General features: G+C 40.6%; 1 protein-coding gene across 3 annotated transcripts in view; it reads right to left on the minus strand.

Moving 5' to 3' along the window:
• Positions 1-1,272: 1,272 nt before the first annotated feature.
• RPRD1A (regulation of nuclear pre-mRNA domain containing 1A) overlaps positions 1,273-24,815 on the minus strand; it is a 67,441-nt gene continuing 43,898 nt past the window's right edge. For all 3 annotated transcript variants that reach the window (XM_077810933.1, XM_077810930.1, XM_077810932.1), the window contains one exon: positions 1,273-5,570. In XM_077810933.1, coding sequence (XP_077667059.1) covers positions 5,421-5,570 — 150 coding nt within the window. In that variant the 3' untranslated portion in view covers positions 1,273-5,420. The remainder of the gene's footprint in view (positions 5,571-24,815) is intronic.

Here is a 24,815-nt window from a genome sequence, read left to right on the forward strand (position 1 = left end):
CCTGCTTTAACAAATAAACCTCCCTGTTACAATTACAACCCATACTTGATGGGGTCCTCATCCTAAAGAAATCTTTCCTGAACCCCCTCTGTTGGCCTTCAAACAACCCTCCCAAGCTCATAATCAGAAGTAGCTCCACACAGACGAGGATACACCAACTGAAAACCACCAGATCCTTCCAGAACAGATGCAAAAACTGTACACATCAACAGCTACAATGATCAATAATCCCCATAACACACCTTTCAAGATCCATGTCTATATGTGCTTATCACAATATATGGTGTACCTTTTCCTGTGCACTAAATGCCCCAATAACAACTTAGTGGGTGAAATGAGACAATCAGTATGCTCCAAATGAACTCTCACAGAAAAACGATAAAAACACCCTGTGTGTGAACACTTTTCACAAAGCGATCATTATATCTGACCTCTCAATGCTCATCCTTAAAGGAAGCCTGCACAACACCTTCAAAAGAGAAGCCTGGGAGTTTACATTCATAACTTTCCTAGATGCTAAAAATCATGGGCTGAATATGGACACTGGATTTATGGTTTATTACAATAATCTGTAACCTACAAACCCCCTCCCAGCTATTTTTTCTCCCCATCCCATAATACCTCTCCTGTCATAGGAGTTAACTGGCCACTTAATACATATTTCAAAGGACAATTCAAGGTGAACTACATGTGCTAAAGGATGTGTTCCATCTTGTACATTTCCCAGACCTGAGAAAAGCTCATCCTAAGATTGATAGCTTGTATCTTTCACCAATAGAAGTTAGTCCTGGCTATGACAACACTGCATATAAGAAAACAAAATGGTAACAGTAATCAGTTTGGTACAGTAATCATGCTTAAACTTTCTTCCATTTTGAGATATTCCCAGTTTCAGCAATTATTCCCAATTTTAAGTACAGGGAATCTCTCAAACTGGTAAATCTTTCAAAATGGAAGACACTAAAGTGTAATCATTGTCTTTTTATAATGGATTCTCCTGTTGCTTCAATGGATAACTTCTTTAGTTTTAAACAGTTTTTAGAGACGCTCACCTCCAAACAATATATCTTTCCTTTAGAACAAATTCTACCCTCATTTAAAAGTGCCATTTCACTCAACTGAGAAAGAGTAATGTAACTGTTATAAACTAGCCACAGTCAAAATGGTGGTGCAGTTTTGGGTTACTCAGAACAATATATGGAGGTTATATATAGACATTTCAGAGAACATAGGTTGGGCATATAAGCATTAAATAATGTTGATTTACGATCATGTTTTTACAACGTTTTATTCTTTTAAATATGAAAACATTATACATTGAGGTGTTATTTAGAGGACAAATTACACAAGAATTACACCTGTGAGCAGTGCACAATAATGAAACATTTTTACATTTCAAACATCTTTTCTTTCTTGTCAGTTTTCAACAAATGAGTAAATTTTTGTTGCAAACAAGTTACAAAGTGCTGTTATTGCATTTTTGCAAATTCCCACAAAAAAGGATCATGCTTACTAGGATACTTTTTAATGTAGTAAAGATTAAATCGGAATTAGACTTCTAAATAGTAAGATGGAGAAGCTGACCTATTAAGATAATTTAACACACTGAGACAGGTTCAAAGACAGAATGGTCATTTTAAAAAAAGATAATCAATATTCCTATTAAGATTTTTTAAGTTGATTCTCTAAGAGTAAGTTGCTGACAGCCAGATCCTAACTGCTTTATTCCCACAAATAGTCAGTGGGAATATCAAGCATGAGAAAAGCAAGCAAGAATTAATCCCAAGTGTTTTTATTAATAGAAAACCAGCCCATCAAAAATAGTGCCATTGCAGCTGATTAACTCATCTTTCAGCGATAACTCTATAACTTTCTATTACCATATGTACTACAAGTTGAATTTCCGCCCAGCCAGAGGGCCAGTAAAAGGCCTATGTATGAGCTATATCCATTTAAATCCTCCACATGGTGCACAGGCTTTTTGATGGCCCTCTACGCAAGGATGAATTTTGGTGATCACTAGAGGACACATTTGCAGACACTGAAATTCATGGATGTTTTGCCACTGACTTCTAGATTTTAAAGCATGTAGCTTTCATTGTGTTGGGTGGGAGGGGGAAATCATGAAAGGTTGACTGGTTTAATATATGAAAGGTTGAAGCTGGATGTAAAATAGACAAGCTAATGTTACTGACACCTATACATTAACTTTCTAGAGAGGAGGCAATTTATTTTTTTCAACAGTTACAATTCTTTTGTAACCAAGAATCTTAAACTTGTTTGTAAGATCACAAAAACATGGAGAATAGGCATTTTTAGATAGATTTTTTATAAAGTTTTACAACTATATCATTTTATCTTTAGTCGTTACTTCATGAGAGTAATCCCACTGACACCAGCAGAATTACCTGCCAATAGGTATTATTCATATGATTAAAGGCTGCAGGATTAGGTCCATGCTTTTTCACTAAAAACTCCTGATCACTATATAATATAACTGAGTAAATAAATGTGTCTCTCTCACTAGAAGGATCTAATTTTTTATGATTAGAAAATGCTTCAATCTAGTATCCACCTTTCTTTGGGCAGGTCATTTGGATTTCAGTGCAGTTGGGTCACATTACCAAAATACAATTTTATCCAGATTAGGTGACTACACCTCATTTTATCTACCTGGGAACAATCCTGTGCACAGGTATATATGCTACATTTTGGTACTTGAGAACTTAAGGATACCTGCCAACCCTATGGTGTTGCTGTTGTGTCTTACTATATTGTATGTCTCCTTCAGTGAATCTGGGAATGGTGTTACAGTATTAAAACTTCAAATTCATTGATACTGTGATGTCACTCCCATTGAAAACATAGACAGTTGGAGCACCATTCATCCACTACCATGAGATACTTTTAGTGACAAACAAGGAGCATTTTATCTCCCCGAAATTGTCTGTTTTCAAACTAATTTTGAGTGGCTATTAAAAAACCCCAAACAAACAAAGCACACCACAGAAGTAAAAGTTCCATGAGGCAAAAACATTAGCAGTGAGCTACAGCAAATTTTACCCGAAGAAAAGTATAGTTCTCAAACTTTCACTTTAAAATTATATCAACGTTAATGTTCACCTCAAGGAAAAGTTTGATTTTTTTAAAATATATTTTTCCTAAACCTTGTCTTTAACCACTTCTAAATATACATCTATAGATACACGACAATATTACTAAAACTTAAGAGAATAACAGAGTGAAGTCAGTGTCTATTTTTTCTCTGTCCTTGAGGTGTTCAGTGCCGATTCTCCTTGACTTTTACACATTGATTTCTGCTCTTTTTCTGACTAAGGCAGGTGGAGAAGGAATGAATGTTTAAACTTTTTACAACAAAATATTTTAAAAATCCAGGCTCTAATCTTACAATGAACTCTACACCAGTGGAGCTCTATACGTAGTGACTTCAATGGCGGAGCTGTCCACCGGCTTTGGAACGAATTGAGACTACTGATTTGTTCTGTGCATTTATGATTCACGTGATAACTGATCTGATTTTTGGTTTTCATTTATAAGAAATTTTGTACTATGCTTTACAAAAGGAGAGTGCTTCTTTGCAGTAATAATGTGTGTACATACACATTTATACAGCTACATTTTTAATTGACTAGAACACATTTAAACCATGAAAGTCTTAACCTACATCTAATTTTCAAATAGTCTTCAACTTGAATGTACTTTTGAAAAGAGGATTATGGATATTTTTTAATACCTGACTCTGCTTACGAAAACATAGCTAGTTTCCTTTGTTCTAATTATGGTCCATATCCTTCCCACTCTGGTTTTCACTGTGGAATGATAAAATGAGTAGAAAGCCCACTCAGATGGCTATAAATCTGTTGAAGGCTGGTGAGCTCAGAGCATCGAGAATCTCACAACCCCTTAATCAGGTTTTTGGGTGGGAAACTCCCAGTGAAAACAACTCTACATAGCATCGTTCCCTTGCAAATTACAGGGTAAAGTGTGCAAAAATGAATGTCGATCCAGTCAGATTTAATTCCCAGAGGTTCCTACTTCATGCATGCAAACCTAAGAGGGACTTGAAGTGTTTTGGAGCCAGGTATGGGTTGAAAGGCCATGGCAGAAGCAGTCTAGATGGTATATTGTTAGAGAGGACAGGAAGAGTCCCAGGAAATGTCATTGAGAGTCTGGCCCTCTTTGTAAATACCCCATTCCTCTGTTACCTTCAGATGCACAGAGAAATGGGTGAAGGTCCAAACTCTCTGAGACCCCTCTGTGGGCTGCTAAACCCTATTCCAAAGTAATGATGCTGTGCAGAAACCCTGTAATTTCACTCCATAGATTTTTCCATCTAACTACAGCCCATTTGTGGTACTTTTTGCAAAAGAGGACTGTATGTACTTGTGTCCAAATATGAATGTTTTTAAAAAGAAGGCTGTTATATCCTGCTGATTGTTAACAAGAATTCCAGGGCCTGGACCTACTGAAGTAAATGGCAAAACTTCCACTGACTTCAGTAGGGCCAGGATTTCACTCCAGGATTATATAAAATAGGTATGGTCCTGAGTAACCACCGCATACTACAGTTGAAGCTGTGGAATGACTTCACGTTTCAGGGATCAGGTTAGTTAATGGAGACGGATGTGGCAGAAAGGGGTTATTGTACAAAGAAGTGGTCCTTCAATTTAGAAACCGAGTTGTCAGGAAAAAAAGTATTTCTATTGTACTAATTAAAATATTTAGTTTTTATGCTGTATTTTTAATGTTTACTTTTAAATATTAAAATTAAGCACAATTTTGAGTCATTTAAGGTGTTCAATTTAACATGATTTATATTTTCCACTTTCAAAGTTGGTTAATAACATTTACTTTAAAATAAACCAATAGTTTTATTTGGGGGTGCGTAAATTAACTTAATAAATAACCAGTAACATCACACTCCACATAAAAATAAATTGCAGTCGTCTTCTTATAAACATAAGATTATGATTTCCATAATGTTCCATTGCCTCACTAGCCATTGAAATGTGGCAACTTAAATGTATACTTTGATTATATAGTGAACTACACTGAGTAGAGGGTGCATAAGAAAAATAAAGTGGAAACTTATCAGTTTCTTACAGGGCACCTGATCAAAATCTGTACAAAAGATATGAATATTTTAAGATAATTACCCATTTTTTAACGTAATAATATACAGATGCCACCTTTTATAAATGTACCTATATGTTCACTTGCCAATAAAACAGTAAACAAACCAATATTTTAAACAATTCTTATAAATTATTTGGAGCTTTTTTTTTTTTTTCCCCACCACTCTCCAACAATGTACAAAAATAATACTACAGGACTATCAATCAGTCTGACCTACCCCTCACTCCACAGAAGAGCAGAGGCTATAGAAATAGAGGTTCTTATCAATCATCACTGTAGATGTCTCCAGCAAATGGTAGGTGCACATGACTGCCTGTGACATTGGGAAGTCGAGACAGATCAGGAAGGTTCTGGATGCGTGACCTGAGTTCTTTTCGCACCTGGGATACTCTGGCTAACTTACGCTTGTATTCCTGTAATGCAAAAGTAGTTGACATTAGATTATTTTCCAGCCACCGTTGCTTTCATGGTGGGATTTTCAAAATCTCATCCATAGTGTTTAATTGACATTTTGTTGACCCTTAAGCAAGTGAGGTCATGAAATGAGTTAGACAACCAGATATTTTCCAAGTAGGAAGAAGAAAAGTAGTACTTGTGGCACCTCAGAGACTAACAAATTTATTTGAGCATAAGCTTTCGTGAGCTATAGCTCACTTCATCAGATGCAATCCTTCCACTCCATATAGCTAAATTCAGTGCCTTGCATAATGACAGGTTTCAGAGTAGCAGCTGTGTTAGTCTGTATTCGCAAAAAGAAAAGGAGTACTTGTGGCACCTTAGAGACTAACAAATTTATCTGAGCATAAGCTTTCGTGAGCTACAGCTCACTTCATTGGATTGCATTAATCAGAAAGCTTATGCTCAAATAAATAAATTTGTTAGTCTCTAAGGTGCCATAAGTACTCCTTTTCTTTTTGCGAAAACAGACTAACACGGCTGCTATTCTGAAATCTTTCCAAGTAGAGTTTATCACCTACTGGAATCAGTGTTTGATTCCCAGACAGCTCAGGAATCACAACACAGCTCAAGAGATTGATTTAGTTCACTGTACATTTTGTTTTGGGGGCTTTTTCGTTGTCCTGTGACTATACAAAAACTAAACAAGGAGGATGCCAGTCTTAAATAATACAATTGTAGAAATGTCTACATGTGACTAATACCATGTGATTATTCTGAGATCATTTAATATGGTATTAAAGCATCTTGTGACTGATTGTCTTCTCACTTGCCTCATAACTCTACTGACATCCAGAAAGTTACTTGTCATTTACACTAGCAAGAGAGCTGCAGCTGGCTCAACTCCTTTCAATTAAAGCACTAGAAATGCCAAGCGAGATTGGCCAAATGTCAAAAATGGTTAGACTGAGGTACAGGGAAATTGAATGACTTGCCCAACATGCCACTGGGAATTAGAGCAGAGCAAGAAGTAGAACCGAACATTCCTGGCTCCCTGCTGCGTTCTAAGCACTTTACAGCTCCTACATTAAAACACTGGCTGGCTCACTACAAAAGCAATTTTCTCTCTCTTGGTATTGACACTTCCTCATCAATTACTGGGGGTGGACCACATCCACCCTGATTGAATTGGCTCTGTCAACACTGGTTCTCCACTTGTAAGGTAACTCCCTTCTCTTCATGTGTCTGTATATTTATGCCTGCACCTGTAATTTTCACTCCATGCATCTGAAGAAGTGGGTTTTTTACCCACAAAAGCTTATGCCCAAATAAATCTGTTAGTCTTTAAGGTGCCACCTGACTCCTCGTTGTTTTTATGACCTTGTTAATACACCAATATGGATGGCAAGTAAACTGGCGTCAAAGAGAAATCCCAAGTTCCTAATTAGAAGTTAAACACATAGGTGCGAGGAGTTAACCTCAATATAATGAGACACGGAGATGAAATACTGGCCCTCAGCCCCAATCAACAAATCCTTTGTTTTGTTTATATTAATTGACACACAGTCACAGACCATCCAAAATGATGCATCAGGCAATGTGAGGTTCATGTAACCCAAAAGGGTCAGAAAACAAACATAGTTCTTAACGTCATCCAAGCAAAAGTGATCATTAGCAATTCAATCAGAGTCCCATGAGGTACTAAATGCAGTACAAATAATAAATGATCTATATTTAGGAATCAGAGCTTCAAACATTTGCTGACTCGACACAGAACAAAGCTGTATTCATATTACTATTTTCTATTATATGAATTATAAGAAAGCTCTATAGAATTGTATATCATTTGCTGAAAGGGGGGGAAAAAGAGAGTGGTCATATTTGTCCAGATCACCTTCGTTGGGAAGAGGCTCTGGAAGTGGAAAATGTAATCCTGATTGGGTCCTTTGGACACTACAGCAATATAATGTACTGTTCAATATTTTATGTTTCAGTAGTATCCATAGGTCCCAGTTGGATTGACTCTGTACACACACAGATACAAAGACACGGTCCTTTGCCACAAAGATCTTAAAATCTAAAAGTCTGATGATAATCCTATGCTTTCATCTCCATTTGTTTCTAGTCCAGCATGCATGAACACACGCTTGAGAACTCTTTGGTGACAGGTGGCACAGACGTTCAAATTAAAGGAAAGAATAAGGATTATTGTTCACAAAGACAAATAATTTGGCAATCTGTATAACATTTCATTGCATTAGGTTCACCAGTTTCAGAACACAAATGGCTAGAAGTCCAACACTAAGGTATCAGATTCTAAGGAGCTCACAGAAAGCTTGAAGCCAGTATATTTGGCTTCAGTAATGATATAAAAATGATATAAAACAATGCAGGAGAGGTTCAATGAAATCCTATGCAAAACCAAACTGTCCAAAGGAGCTAAAAATTGGCAAAAAGCCTAACATCAATTAGCCTAACTATAAAATAATATTAATGGTAACCTTTCCTTAAAGAATGAGGAGTACTTATGGCACATTAGAGACTAACAAATTTATTTGAGCATAAGCTTTCGTGGGCTAAAACCCACTTCATCAGATGCATGCAGTAGAAAATACAGTAGGAAGAGATATTTATACATACAGAGAACATGAAAAAAATGGGTGTTGCCATACCAACTATAATGAGAGTTATCAGTTAAGGTGAGCTATTATCAGCAGAAGAAAAAAACCTCTTGTCATGATAATCAGGATGGCCCATTTCCAACAGTTGACAAGAAGGTCTGAGTAACAGTAGGGGGAAAAATAAACATGGGGAAATAGTTTTACTTTGTGTAATGACCCATCCACTCTCAGTCTTTATTCAAGCCTAATTTAATGATGTCTACTTTGCAAATTAATTCCAATTCAGCAGTTTCTCGTTGGAGTCTGTTTTTGAAGTTTTTTTGTTGTAGTATTGAGACTCTCACAGATCTTGGGAGACAGGCCAGTCCTTGCTTACAGACAGCCCCCCAACCTGAAGCAAATACTCACCAGCAACCACACACCACACAACAAAAAAACTAACCCAGGAACTTATCATTGCAACAAAGCCCGTTGCCAACTGTGTCCACATATTTATTCAGGGGACACCATCAAAGGGCCTAATCACATCAGCCACACTATCAGAGGCTCTTTCACCTGCACATCTACCAATGTGACACATGCCATCATGTGCCAGCAATGCCCCTCTGCCAGGTACATTGGCCAAACCGGGCAGTCTCTACATGAAAGAATAAATGGACACAAATCAGACGTCAAGAATGGTAACATTCAAAAACCAGTCGGAGAACACTTCAATCTCCCTGGTCAATCTCCCAGTCCTAAAAGTCGCAATACTCCAACAAAAAAACTTCAAAAACAGACTCCAACGAGAAACTGCTGAATTGGAAGCAGCACAGGTTCCTTAGCAGGTTGCTTGACACAACACTAAAATTCCCTTCCACTTGTAACACAGCATTCCCGTATTAACATCCATCTCAGGAATATGTAACAAAAGCTTTTTCCATTATAAACCTCATGTAGAACTAGAATTTCCATTATGTAGAACAGATTTTATGAAGCAATAAATATTCTGGAATCCAACGACCTAATTTTTCATGTACTTCCCTAACACAGTCAACTAAAATTCTGAATTTGTCCAAAATGTTCACAGGGATTTTGGGCGCCCAGCTTGGGATGGAGGCCAATTTTCAGAGCATACATGCTCAGCAGTTTCAGAAAAAACAACCCCAACGAAGCGGTTTCCAGTTGGGCAATCAAAATTGAGATATTCAAAATCATTAATCACTTTTGAAAATCTTGGCCTCTGTACTCTGAATGTTTCTACACAACTGCAGTCATCTAAGCATTCCTGGAGTGCTGTAAGATTGATAATAAACAAGCAAAATAAACTGTTATTAAACATATATATAATCATTTGCTATTTTATCATAGTAAATATTACGTAATGATGTGTACATATCCCTTGAGTGCTATCAGAGTGATATTCACAGATTCACAGATTCCAAGGCCAGAAGGAACCTTTGTGCTCATCTAGTCTGACCTCCTGTATAACACAGGCCACAGAACTTCCCCAGAATAACTACTACAGCAGGGATCGGCAACCTTTGGCACACAGCCCACTAGGGTAAGTGCCCTGGCGGGCCAGGCCGCTTTGTTTACCTGCCGTGTCCGCAGGTTCAGCACGGGACAAGAGTTGCGCTAGCCACCACTTCCCGCAGCCCCCATTGGCCTGGGACGGCAAACCGCGGCCAGTAGGAGCTGCGATCGGCCGAACCTGCGGATGCGGCAGGTAAACATTGAAAGAGACGGGGTCCAGTGGAAAAATATATGTGATCATGTAATTATGACTGTATTATAATGCACATGAACAAGGAGGGGAGCAAATTAAGGTTGCATAGGCAACCTTAATTCTGACATTTCCTAACTTTTGAGTGCTTGACTTTGCAACCTTAATTATGTTGTTTTAAAGTAGGTTTTATGTGTGCAATTTCCTAGGTTTTTAAAAAACAAAATGAAAAAAAAAAAAACATAACAAACTAACCCCAAAATACCATCCTGTGGCATCATATTTACACCCACATGGACCATAAGCAGGCTTGAAGGAAACTTTCAATCCAGTACACAGACCTCTGCCACTGGAGCTAACAGAGTAACGGACAGTAATAGTAGGTTGCCATCCAGCGTGGAGCAGCACTAGAGGGAGATGAGACACTTTACCAGTAGGCCTCACAGATATTTCCTGACAGCAGAGGAATATTGAGACTCAGGAACTGGGGGTTCCATTCCATGCTTTGGAGAGGACTGTGCCCTAATGGGAAAAGACTCTTCTGCCCATTTCCCCCAAATGTAGCTCCTTCTGCCCCATCCCCTCCAATCCATCCTTGTCTCAGTCTTGTCTCCTTCATACGCTTGGCTCCTGGTCCAAGACCCATTTTCTTTATCTAGCCAGCACAATTTTCCACACCTCATGCTTACTCATCCGAGACGCAGTCGTCTTACCCAGCAAGTCCTACTCTCATCCCTCCAAACCCACCATTGTCCCAGCCCATGTCCACCCAACTCCCAGGCCCAGACTCCTGTTTCCACTCTCCCCTACCGCCAGCTCCTTGTCCTCAGTCTCTGTGTCCAACCAGCCCCAGTTCCCCACTTCCCATCTTCTCATCCAATTTTTCCTTTTCTCTTACCCTGGCCTCCAGTCATTCCCTTCTTCACTGGTTGCCAGTTCCAACCTCACTCCCAGGCTCCTTGTCCAATTTCAGTGCCTCCCGCCCTCAGCTCCTTGTCCCACTCTTTGCCCAACTTGACCCAGTTCTCCTCCCAGATAACAGTTCCTTCTCAGATCAGTTTCCCCTGCCCACAGGTTTTCATGCCCAGTCCCTCCCCAGGCTCCTCATCCAATTTCAATCTCCAACCCCCAACCAACAACTCAGTCTATCCCTCCCCTTCCTGTTTCCTTCACCAGCTCCCAGTTGCAGTCTCTTTGTCCATCGAGTTGCAGATCCCCCACCCCCAGCTCCCAGTCACAATCGGCCCCAGCTACTAGTCTCTGTTTTCCTGCCCAGCCAGTTCCAGTCTCCCCTCACCCCAACTCCCAGTTCCAATTTCCCTATCCTCTCCCTGCTAGCCTTCAGTCCCCACTGCATTAGAATCCCACAGTATCTTCCTCCATGCTGCCTGGGCCAACCAAGGGTCATTGAGAGCACAGAAGAAACAGGCTCCCTGCTCTCAGTTCAGGGGCCCAGGTCTGGATCCAGCACAGCCTGCAGCAGTCCAAACTTACAAATGCAGAGGAAGCAGTGCTCATCCCTGGAGTGGAGTATGCTCAGTGTGGACGGAATCTTCAGGAATTTAGCTGTTCAAGTCTAAGAAGTCTCTACTAAGCATGTGTGAACTGAGGTTTTTTATAAAGTTTATAACTTTGTCAAATTTACTGCATGGGATGCTAAAACGTCTCAAAGAAAAATCACCAGAGTTTTTTATATTGGCAAAACAATATATTCTTCCTAACCTCATTCTCAGAAACAGATGAATCATTCTGACAGAATTTTCCAAAAAAATTCAGCCTGAGGCAGACACCCGGCACAGAAAATTTCAGCCAAAATGGTTACAGCTTGGCAAAATTATAAGCAACTGAAAATAGGGTCTTCTAATGGGAAGTGTCAGGTAATCTTAATCATGGGGGGAGTTAGCTACCAGCTGTGCCTATAATATATTTACTAAAGCTTAGTCACACTTGCTGCACAATTATCTATGTTAATTTATAAAATGGATAGTATGCAAAGGGAACTGATTAGCTGCTGAAGGGTTGGACTATGCAGGCATCTGCTACAATTGCACATTCAGTGAAGGAAAACTGAAGTAATTTCAAGAAATGGGGTAGGAAGGCAGAGGCACAGTCATGTGACCAATAGCATTAAAATAGATCATAAGTAATCTCCTGGTTGTGACTGAGTTTGTCTCCTTTCCTATAGTTCTGTTATCTGTATTTTGAAGAGGTTATGCTAGTTAAGAATTTGGCTGTAAGTATAATCCCATACCCCAGAATGACAGGTTCCCAACAGATGCTTTTAATTTTATTAACTATTCAATCCTTGATCCCCTGCCAAAACCACCAGGAAGCTCTGAAACATCATAGTTAACACAGGATTAGTCATGGAAGACCAGTACGGAGTAAATGGGCTGGAACAGAGTATTAACGCTGATGCACTGTACAGTAAGAGACACGTACAACAACCACTAAAAGTCAGCAAACTTTAGAATTGAGAGCAATGAAAAGGAAATTGCCTACAGCCTAAAGACAGCTTCCGAAATTTGTGACCTACTGACAATGGAGCCATTTAAAGAAAATGAATTTCTGAAAGCTAACATGGGCCATCTTAAAAATAGATTTGATATTAAAAATGATGAATTTGTTCTTCTCCTTTAGAAAAGTAGGTTTTCACAAACTTGTTTAAGAACAGTTGTGTGAAATACAGGCACAAACGTTTACTATATCTATTAGCTGAACTCTAAAATCGCACCTATCAGACATGTATACTTCATTTCAAAAGCCGTTGCCTGCAGGTTCTCATGAAGCACTTAATTCTACCCTGAGAGCCATGCACATAACTCTGACTTCAGCAAAGTTACGCTTGTGTGTCAAGTGCAAAATTTAGCCTCAGAACTTAAACTGAGCATTTAGCAGAGACAACTGTAGTACACTTGAAAGTAAGAAATTATATATTGTTCAAACGACATTCACTGTTGTGAAGAGAAAAAAAGAACCGAAAAAGCAATTAAGGTCACTAGTCAGAGAATTTATCCCTTAGTACCCAAGAAGCCTGATTTATGAAGTAACAATTTATATTTTCTCCCATTTAAATTAACCTGTGGACAACAGAGGAAGAGATGAAGAAAAGAGATGGACTGTCTTTTTCAACAATATCCTTTTGACTCAAGGTGGGATATTTTAGGTTGAAATACATTTAACTGATTAAACTACCTCCTAAAGGGGTATGAATTTGTCCTTGGCTCTCTGCTATGGATATGCACCATTCTGTTTGCCTACGGGTAGCCATGCTGATGTCAATGCAGAGCTGATTTTACCAGTTTTGGGCAGGCCTCTCAAAACAAATTTTTGCTCCCTCCCACTACCCTTTCTCTAAATCATAAATAATTCCTATCCATCATGAACATACTACTGTGCACAATGACAGCCATAGGATTCTGGGAAGGTCAGTGAGAGAATCTGTTAGGGTTTCCTCCAATTAAACCAATACAGTGTATGTACAATAGGCTGTGTGGGAAATCTTTGTGTCATCACTAACCCTTTACTCCAGGTAAAACAGAGCCAGCTGTTTGTGCTGATGTCTATGCAAAAATTACCAATATATCGAAAAAAGTTTCAAGAAAAAATTCTCAAAATAGGCCAGGGCCTGGGAGCCACCAGACCCCCAGCTACTAAAAGATTGTGTGTGTGCACTCAGGTAAATGTTACCACTTACGGTACTCCAGAAGACTGGAAAAGGGCAAATATAGTGCCAATCTATAAAAAGGGAAATAAGGACAACCCAGGGAATTACAGACCAGTCAACTTAATTTCTGTACCCAGAAAGATAATGGAGCAAATAATTAAGCAATCAATTTGCAAACATCTAGAAGAGAATAAGGTGATAAATAACAGTCTGCATGGATTTGTCAAGAACAAATCCTGTCAAACCAACCTGATAGAAAAAAAAAGAAAGCTTTCTTTAACTTCTGAGGATAGGACAAGAAGCAATGGGCTTAAATTGCAGCAAGGGAGGTTTAGGTTGGACATTAGGAAAAAATTCCTATCAGGGTGGTTAAGCAGTGGAATAAAAGACCTAGGGAGGTTGTGGAATCCCCATCGTTGGAGATTTTTAAGAGCAGGTTATACAAACACCTGTCAGGAATGGTCTAGATAGTATTTTGTCCTGCCATGAGTGCAGGGGACTCGACTAGATGACCTCTCAAGGTCCATTCCAGTCCTATGATTCTATGATTACACACATTACCTAACAATAATGACCTCATTGATTAATAGGTTGATATATCTCCATTTTACGTGAAGGGATAGCAAGGCAGAAGGGTTCATTTCACCTTGATTTTCAATGATGATGAGCATCCACAATCCCGTTTACTTCAGAGGCAGATATGGGTGCTGAACATCTCTAAAAATCAGACTATAAATAGGGCCCTACCAAATTCACAGCTATGAAAAACGCATCTCGGACCGTGAAATCTGGTCTCCCCCTGTGAAATCTGGTCTTTTGGATGCTTTTACCCTATGTTATACAGATTTAATGGGGGAGACCAGCGTTTCTCAATTTGGGTGTGCTGACTCAGAAGGGAGTGGCAGGGGGGTCACAACGCTATTTTAGGGGGGGTTGCGATATTGCCACCCTTACTTCTGCGCCGCCTTCAGAGCTGGGCGGCTGGAGGATGGCTGCTGTTGGCTGGGTGTCTAGCTATGAAGGCAGCACCTCACCACCAGCAGCGCAGAAGAAAGGGTGGCAATACCACACCGTGCCATCCTTACTTCTGTGCTGCAGCTGGCTCTGCCTTCAGAGCTGGGCTCCCGGCCAGCAGCCCTTGCTCTCCAGCTGCACAGCTCTTAAGGCAGCACACAAAGGTAGCAGTACCTCAAACCCCTGAGCCTACAATAACCTTGCAACACCCCACACACAACGCTCCTTTTTAGGTCAGGACCCCTACAATTACAACACTGAAATTTCAGATTTAAATAGCTGAAATCATGAAATGTATTATTTTTAAAATCCTGTGACCATGAAATTGACCAAAATGAACTGTGAATTTGGTATGGCCCTAGCTATAAATGATTTCTATTTCTGTGTGCAAAGCAAATAGGGTTTGGCCTATTTTAAATCTGATTATTGCTATCCTATTTCCCCTTTCAGGAGCACAAATCAGTGCCCTTAGGGACTCTGATGTAACTGATTCTTCAGCTTTTTAAAATTTAGAGTTTGGCTAGGGGCACTGTCCAAAGCCATATTCTGATTAGCTAGATGAACCATTTTGATGACATCTCACACATGCATCGAGGGACAAATCCAGGTGTTTAAGGGGAGGGAAGGGAGCCTTTCATCAGGCCACACAGCAGCTGCAGAGCTCTTCCAAAGAGGCTGCCCTAGCCCACTGACTGAAGTAGGCTCTGTGCTGGGAGTATGAGAGAAAGGTGGGAAGGAAGGGAGGTACTACACAACAGCAACAGATCCCCTGGCTCAACCATTCCTTCAGTCTGCTCCCTCCTCCCCATTACTGCTGTATATATGCTACTAAATAGGAGCTATGCTCCATGCATGGAATACATGTCTCTCATATGGACCTCTGCAGTCACTGCACCAGTTCCACAGCTATCAAGGCAGAGGCAGGATTTGTGCCGAATTCCCAACTGTGTCTTGTTCCCCTCCTTGAAAATAAAAACACTATCCTTAATGTTAAATTGAAATATAAGAGAGTTGTAGATGGTGCAGGTAAAGACAGGCAGCTAGGAGAGGGCAGGCCACAGTAGGATCACATCATAATTTTACACTCTCCTCGCCTTGGCCCAAAGTGTCAAGTTGACCTTTCAGAAGCAGTTTGCGCATATCCAGCCACTTTAAACTCACTTCCTGTTGGAACCACTAAACTGGGAGCTGTTCAATAGACTGAATTTTGTTTTTACAGCACAAGATGGGATAAAAGTGGCTGCTGAACCATAAACTACTGATGGAAGTGCAACTGAACCTTTAGGGATATAAAGGAGGAGGAAAGGTGCAAACAGCATAAGGAATTTTAAAAGGAGAAAGGAAAGTGGAAAAAAAATGAAAATATATTCAAAAGAGCAGGGAAAGTGTGTTTATAACTTTTTCCCCAACTATTTTCTCTCATTCTTGTACTATTAACCATTTCCCCAAAACACACCTTAACTAGGCAATAACGGCCTGCTCAGGCACATCCTGTTGTGGCTTCCAGCTATATTAAAGAGGGTACAGGTAACAGATTAGGGATCATTTTAAAAACAGTGCTATTTTTCATTATTGGAATTTTTAAATCTTTCATCTACAAAAATGTTGTTGGTCAAAGTTTGGTGCAAGAGAGCAGAGGAAGGTCACTACAGAGCGCACAACCGATACACAAACACACTGGTTATAAATATGCCGAATTCAATACAGATGTAAGCGGGTGAACTTCCAATGAATTCAAAGGCTTGCCAGCAGTGAATGTAGCCCAACGCTTGTAGAACTGTCTACATGCCATGAAGGATATCTTCGGAAATGTGAGTAGTTCAATATACAATGGCTTTGCTGCTATGGAGTTCTAATTTAATGTTTCTCCGTCAATAGTAGATGACCAGCTACTTTTGGCTTGTTAACAAGTCTTTACAATAACTTTGACCTTCCCAGTTTAGTAAAGGCTTTGGAATCTCCTGTGGTTGAACTTGGTTGTTTCTTGGTTTGTAGGTTTTGATATAGACTCATCCTTGGGGATGATCTGGCCTTTGAAGAACAGGCTTATTATGGCAGTACAACAAATTAGATATTGTTCAGTGTTTTTATTGTTATGATTCTTCACAGTTGTTCATAAAAGTGTACTTCAACAGACATTACAAAGACCAAAAAATAGGCCCACGGTAAGGGAAAATTATTTAGTCCCTTTGAAAGCCATGCATCTGAATATTAACAAAAAAAGTGACTATGCAGTAGGGGAAAACAAATTATATATCTGTTTGTGAAATGTAGTATTATAAAGATGTTCTTGATAAGCAGATCTCATACATTCATAAAATAATTAAGTGATCATTCTGAAATGTCATCCAGAAATGAAAAACCTGGACTCTGTCATTCTATCCGTTCCTTACCTAAGTTTCCGTATATAGGTGTTTTGTTCTTAGGATATACTGAAAAATAAAATTACAGAAGACTATGGATGGTGAAATGGATTGATAATCCATTACCAATTCCCTTCTCTGCCATGTGCTTCCTGTGTGACCATGTGCAAGTCACTTGGGGTAAGTCTTCACTGAAGAGTTAGCCCGGGCTCTTACTCAGATGTTATCCCTATCTCCCCACCCATCCTCACACAAAATCCCTCACCCACATTAACTGATGCTTTAAACCCAAGCTAACTAGGAAGGCTGGGTGTGGGTTAGAGCTTGAATTCCACTTTCACTCAGGCTCATAACCTATCCACTATGCCGTGAGGATTCAGGCTAAATCACTGGAGTGCTGATAGTCTTCCAATGCCTTCCTACAACCCCCCCAACAACCCAGAAAGACAGACAAGTTCTCCCACACTTCACTTGGAAAGAATCATAGAGCAGATCAGCTTACCATAGCTCTAAAGAACCATGGAATATGCCCCCAAAAGTCCTAGCAACATACACAGGGGTGCATAGTATTTGTGAGGACACAGCAACTTGGGCAGGGCTTTGCAGTGTGGTTGCTCACATCCAGATTAGGCCAGCCTAGATGCTGATCAGCCAGGCTAACTCTCCAGTGAAGACATATCCTTAATCTTGCTGAGCCTCAGTTCCCTATCTGAAAAATGGGGATGATAGCACTCCCCTACTTCACAGGGGTGTTGTGAGGATACATTAAAAAGACTGCAGGCACTCAGATACCATGCTGATAGGGACCATATAAATCCCTAAAATGGATAATAGGGTAAAGAGCCATATCCATCTAAGTACTTTTTTCATATTCAATCCATGATACCAGTAGCTGAAAGTTATTACCAAACAACAGCTTTAAGGTGGCCTCTATTTAAAATAAGTTGATGATCTCTAACCAGTTTTACTACTTGGAAGTCTTAGGAGAGAAACCAGCAACTGAACAGGCATGGGGACTCAAGTTATTTGCTGATACTTAGAGGTGAGCTCACCAGATTAGACATACATTTGTGAGGCAACCTAGGAAATTTTGAATTTGTCTTCTCTTCCTGTTCTGTGGTGAGGTAAGGTTCGTCAATCTACAGGCTCTCAATACCGCATCTTTTGTGCACATGAAAAGAATTTAAAATTGAAAAAGAACAAAAATAATTTAATCTCCTCCTGGTCTGTCTGTGGTGCAGGAAGCCTCTTCATCCATCTCTGTCAAAAGCAGCAAGGCAGAACCCTGTACTTGGTGTTCAAGAAAGCGCTAGCAGGGAGACCTGGCTTCTACACTAGCAGATGCTTCAAAAGGACAATGTCTAGGCTCCAGGGTATGGCAAGACACCCAACCAGCTGAAATCTGCAACATGCAAGACATACTAGGTGGGAGGGAAGTATGCTGTTGCTTTTCAAGGGAACAATAAAACATGCTCAGCACTGCATCCTTCTGAGCCTACCTGAGGTAATGTACCCTGTGCCAGGGCTCTAATATTATATATGTGACTTGCCACTTTCCTTTCACCCCTCTGTGCAACTGCATCGGAGAAGGGTAAGATTTCACCTGCAATGGGGAGCATAAATATGTGATGAAGCATTTGACACAAAATTAAGTAATTCTACCATGATTTATATAAAAGTCTACCTCAAGTATAATGTGTAGTTTTATTCTAAAATGTGCTGTAAAGAGACCTCATAGGGTCTCTCAACATCTCCCATTTCACAAGTGCTCAGTTTACAAGTTCAAAGATTACTTTTCTAACTGGTAGCCCTGCAAACTCAAACTGGTATTTGAAAGTCAACCCAGGTTCTTTCCTCCTCATACACAATCCTCAGTTGTAAATGTTTGGCAGGCCAAATTAGGCCCTGAGTGACACCTGTTCTACCCTAGGGCTACAAAACTGTACAACTTTAGTATATTGTGAGATTGCACAGGTATAACTGACTAGTCCTGTAACTGAAACTTAGCAATTTTGTTGATGGTACACAAGAAGGAACCTGTATCTGAATAACAGAAATCAAAAGTAAAAACTTGCTTGGTCACTAAAGTTAGCCTATATGACTGAATACCCGCACGGTGCAGATCTATGAGTGAAAAATGGAGCTTACTTACTGTAACTAGAGGATATTTGAGATGTGTGGTCCCTACCTGTATTCCACACATAGGTACACGTGCATGTCATGCACCTGAGTTCGAAAATTCTTCAGAGCAGCATCCATTGATCCACGCATGCACAGTAGCTCCCCTCGTGCTCCTCACCAAGGGCATGAAAGGCAGTACGGGATAACATCTTTCCACTTCCTTCTCTTACTGCCATCCAATAGGATATGAAGCAGAGGAGATGGAGGGCAGGTAGTGGAATACAGATAGGAACCACACATCTCAAAGAACCTCCAATTACAGTAAGTAATCTCCATTTCTTCTTCGAGTGATGGTCCCTAGGTGTATTCCATACATGGGTGACTGGAGGAGAGTGCGAGGAAGGTGGCAGAAGAGTTGCTGATAGTACTGCCACTCCTACAACTGTATCTGCAGTCACTACTTGCAGGGATAGTCAACAGGTGGACCGCAGGCCAAGTCCGGACCAGAAGACACTTTTGAACGGACCCCAAAATCTTTTTATTTGCTTATCATTATTGTTACTATTTTTTAAAATATTTTCTCTGGAGTCTGGACCTTGACTATACCTTGATCAAGAAATATGGACCTTGACAAAAAATAATTGACTTCTCCTAGACTAGAGTGTAGTGTGTTTCACCCATGTGGGCAGAATTCCAAGTTGCTGCCTTGCAGCAGCACACCTGATAGGGATGCCACAAAGGCAGCTTATGCTTGTGTGAAGTGAGCTTTAATACCCCCAGGAAAAGGAATTTTTGGTATTTTGTAACATTCTAAGATTCCCCCTGAAACCCACTTAGAAATCCTCTGGGAGGATATAGCTTGCCCATGCGACCTTTCCGCTATGGCAATGAAGAGAAGGAACTGGAGAGGCATCGACCCACCCTGCGTTTTATGCCTTTGGTCAGGAGCATGAGGGGAGTTACAAACTGTGAATTTGTGGATCAACAGACACTTCTTTGAAGACTTTCCAGACTCAGGCGCATGGCGCTCACGCATACCCACATGTGGAAAACACATAGGGGCCATCACTCAAAGAAGGTTCTATTTTTACATAGTTACTTTTCAGAGTAAACCACAATTTAAATAAATGTGTGTAGAGTTTTGAGGGAGCAATAAAAGATGCTGCAATGAGCAAAAACAGTGGCATGGAATATTACAAAAACCAGACTGTTCACAGAAATACTAAAGAAGAGAGAAAACATATTATTGAACTAGAAAAATGCATTATGCGAAGATGGACAGACTACTTCAATAAACAAATAAAGCATTTTGTAACAGATTATTAGGAGTAGTTTTGTCATGACAGATTTAGAGGACACTATGAATCTGTCTTGTGGGTAAATTATTTAAAAGTTGTAGATCCAAGCCTAAGCTTCCTTTTATTGGCAATATTTTACGGGTAACTTACATCCAATGAGTATTCAGATTCTTCCTCAGAAAAGTCCATCTCAGCTGTTGTAATTATTTTTCAGTAATGACTTGCTTTTTACCAAGAAGGTCTAACTGAGCTTCAGTGGCTTTCTCATACTCTTACATTTAGGCAGTGCTTCAAGCCCAGGTAAGGAATCTTTTGATCTAACCATTAAACACAGTAGCAATTTTTAAAACAACTATATTAGATTTAAATGCTACCTTTTACATTAATTTAAATTGGCAATTATCAGATTTTCTGTCTTGTCTTTGTGCTCCAGCATTTTATAATTGAAGATAACCCAGATCTGAATGAAGTAAAAGATTTTGCTAATCTCAGCATAGTCCCTAATCCACATTTGCTTATATTACTGATAGATGTTTTAATTTTTATATACTTTTTGGCTACTAGTGCCTGCAACACAAATTTTAAAATACAATACCATGATTATCCTAATGTCAAAAGGACAAATAAATTTGGACAATTCATCTTTTAAACAACAGGGAATTTTTAATTTGATTCAAGGATATGACTTGTTCCATTCTATAATGTTCTGTGTAACTGAAGTTCAAATAATCAAAGTTGTTCTGTGACGCAATGTGAATGATTTCTCAGGAGTTGTAGAGAGAGCTATGGCTCTGCTGGTGAATGGGGACATGTAGGTTAAAAACTCCAACAGCCGCTGAATGTGCTCAGTTACTCTGGATCCTACTCACTGATTGGAAAGAGAACCCAAATCAGTGCCAGCTATTTTGGAGGCATGACTTGAAAGGGTTCTGACTAGAATATGTGCCAAATCACCACCACTTTCTTTCCCCTCCCTCCATCCCCACAAGGCAGACTCTGTCCATGAATGAAATAGGTGAGATGCTTCCTTTCATCAGAGGTGCATGGTAGAGCTTTGTGATGCAATTTACTCCACACCTGCCTATATTCTGGATACTTTCTTCTTCCAACACATTCACATACCTTCTTGAGTGTCACTAGGAGTGATGCACATGCATCAAGAGAACATTTTCTAGACCTCTGGATGGAACACACTTTCCTGGAGTTTTTGAAGGACATTCCAGTTGGCCCTGAGTAGCGAAATACAAAAACATTCTTCTCTAGGACCAGCACTAGCTGAATGAAGATCCCACTGGATTCACAGTTCAGCTAGAGAGCTGTGACTACTAGCATAAGGTGGCAGTGGATGCAGAGGAAGATCTCTTCTGCTCCACACACAACACATTCACTTCTCCTTCCTCTCACTACAAGGTACAAGACACTGAGCAGCCCAGGGAAGCACCAACCCTGCTTGCAGCACACCAGCATACTATGTTGCTTTCTTTTGGAGATGCTGAGAAAAGATGGCTAAAGAACCGACTACAGAAGTGAATTGTTCTGTTTCCCTCCCCTACTGTGCTATGGTTTTCTCTTGTCTACAGGCAGCTTTGTGCGAGTTGAGCACATGTGAAAACTGTTAGTCTCACATCAAGGGCCTTACGCACTACAATGAGTCAGCAAGCCATATGTATTCTGAAGACTGCACCGTGTGTTAAGGTGGACAGCTCACACCTACACCATACAGGGTTAAGGCAGAATGCCGTACCTGGCCAGCCCATATAAATTACTTACAGGAAGTTAGCAAGAATGACAATGAGGTAGAAGTTATAGGGATAGATTATCTGGACAGCTCAAAAACAGATAGGGCACAGACAGAAGCAAGAAGTTGGGGGTGACCCTGCTATATTCAAACAATACACAGGGAGAAAGGAGGGCACAGGCTAGGTGGCTCCAGGGAAGTACTCTGTTAGAGACCTGGATTCACCTAAGGCAGGCAAAAACAGAGTTCCGTTGAGGAAGACCCCACCCACATTGGCAGAATACTCAGGAATGGCCAAGGTTTACCAGAGACAGACCCTTGTATCCACAGGAGACAGAACGCCTGGCCCCAGTGTCTATTTTGGGGTGATACAACCCTTATTAGTCTGCCTCTCTTCCATTCCATGGGCCCTCTGCCTTGGAGGACAGAGGGTCCATGATGATCCCATTCAGGAAATACCTGGTTTCCTCACCCCCCACAAAAAATGTGCGCGCCATACCTAGGGTCTTACCTACTGTTATGGCATCAGACAATGCTGGGGAAAGGGGAAACAGCTATTCAAATAGCTGATTAGTAGGATTAGATGCACGTAGGGAGTCATTTTCAGCCCTGGAGGCTGTCTAATTCTCCCCAGATCTTGGGTTCTTCAGTAAATGCCTGGCCTTTGGGACTCTCTCTCTCAGAAGTGACACCCAATGAATATTGCTTAATCTATTATCTATCCTTTGAAAGACAGAGTACAGGGACTGAACTGACTTGAAGGATGGCACAGTGAATCATCAATTGTTTGACCACACTATCAGCCTAGACAATGTGTGTGAAGGTGGGGCCCCATATGGCAACTAACAGTGTAAACACCAACTGCACACCCTCCAGAGTGAACTTGTGTTTTTGTTGGAAAATCACTTTTATTTTGACAAAGTCCTGGGCTGTTCAGTCTCCTGCAGTCTGAACATCCAGTACTTTCCTAGTGGGTGATCATGGAGACTGGTTTACGGTCAACTGCACAATACCTATGTGTCTGGGTTGGGGAAGGTGGAGGCATAGGACTCAAGGGACTACGATGGTCTGTTAGAGGTATGCCAGCAACTTAAATGGGATTTCTGACATTTCACGGTGTTGAACTGGTTACTATCACCAGAGAGGCCCAATACTCCAGTATAAAGTAGGCATGAAGAAGGGGATTGATACTCGAAAGAAAGTCACTCAACCATCCAGCAGTGTTACCAACTTTTTCCTTCAAGGCAGTGGCGTGTCCAAACTTTCTGTTAGTGTCTCACTGCAGCAATGGTTAAAGCCTATTATCTTCACCACATGCATCAGATAACTTTTCAAATAATGGACAGCATAGTTTTCTGGGGTGACTACCCCAGTATTTCTAAAGTTTAACAAGGCTTCACCCTACTGCCCTGAATGGCGCTTTTACGCAGTCATGCTGCTATACTCAGGCATCAGCCAATATTTTGGAGCGTCTTGATTCAACTGTTGGTGTCCATCTCCTGGGTTTGGAGGAGGGGTTTCCTAAGGACATAATCTTGGTGTTTTTTCTTCTGTATTATTTGCTATTTTATGTCTATTGTCCTTTCAAGAATGGCTCTCAGCCTTGTTGATTCACCCCATTTTCAGATAGAAAGGCATTAGCAAATTGGTTTGAAGCAAGCAAAGCCTTAACATATGTTTGAAACACTTCAGATGATGTTTTATCTGGGAGTTATGGAGAGTTCTTCTGTGGGGTTCACTACCCATCCAGCTACACCACGAGCAGCAGACTAAACTTCAGCGTTGCAGGTCCTCACAAACTCCACTACAGCAGCATCGTTTTAGTCCGAACGCATTTGTGACCCAAACCCTAACAAAGAGTTTTACCATCTCCATGATGGGAGAGCTGGCCTATAGTTAGTTATCCTCTACCTCGTGAGGGACTTGGTGGCAAAAATACCTGGTCTGCCGCAGAACCTTAGTATCTATGAGTTTATGAGATGGGCCCCTATCAATCTGCTAGAGGCTGAATTTCTTTAAGGCCGAGTAGAGGGTTTGTTTGTTTAAGTGGAGAAGGGGTGGGGAAAAGATGCAGTTTCCTCCACATGTAACTAGAGTTAGGTCTTTACCCACTGACCCTCTTTACAATACCAAGGATAATATTTTCAGAAGCGCCTACATCCCATTTTCAAAAAAGGCTTAAGATTGGATCTACAGAAGCTATTTAGCCACCGCTGATGTTCTCAGACCCACTGCTCAGCTGCTGCCTAACCATGTAGGCACCCTAAATTTCTACCAGTAGCCATATGCATTAGCCACCTAAATCCTGATGCCCCCTCACAGCTGAATAGCTGATCAGTGCCCTGGCACAAGGCAAAGCAACAACATTTTCAAACCAGGCATTCCACTGCCTCTGTCACAAATGTCATAAGCCTTGTCGACACTACCAAGTTTTGTCACCAAAAACAGCAAGAGCGTACACACTACAATGGGACTTTTGTCGTGAAAAACACCCAGTTTTGGCAACAAAAACTTCCACCCCTACAAGAGACTTTTGTCCTTCCCCCTCTCTTTATTGTCAACAAAGAGCCAGTGTAGACACTGCTGGTTGTTTTGTTGACAGAACTGGCTTCCGCCAGTATCCCACAATGCCTGCCCTGATTGCTCTGCTCAGTGTTTTGATCTCTGCTGCCCTGCAGGCATGCACCCCTCCCTTGTCAAAGCTCTGGGAAGTATCTATGTGCTGCTCCATTTGG

This window comes from Eretmochelys imbricata, chromosome 2 (genome assembly GCF_965152235.1).
Source record: "Eretmochelys imbricata isolate rEreImb1 chromosome 2, rEreImb1.hap1, whole genome shotgun sequence".
Taxonomy (NCBI): Eukaryota; Metazoa; Chordata; order Testudines; family Cheloniidae; genus Eretmochelys; species Eretmochelys imbricata.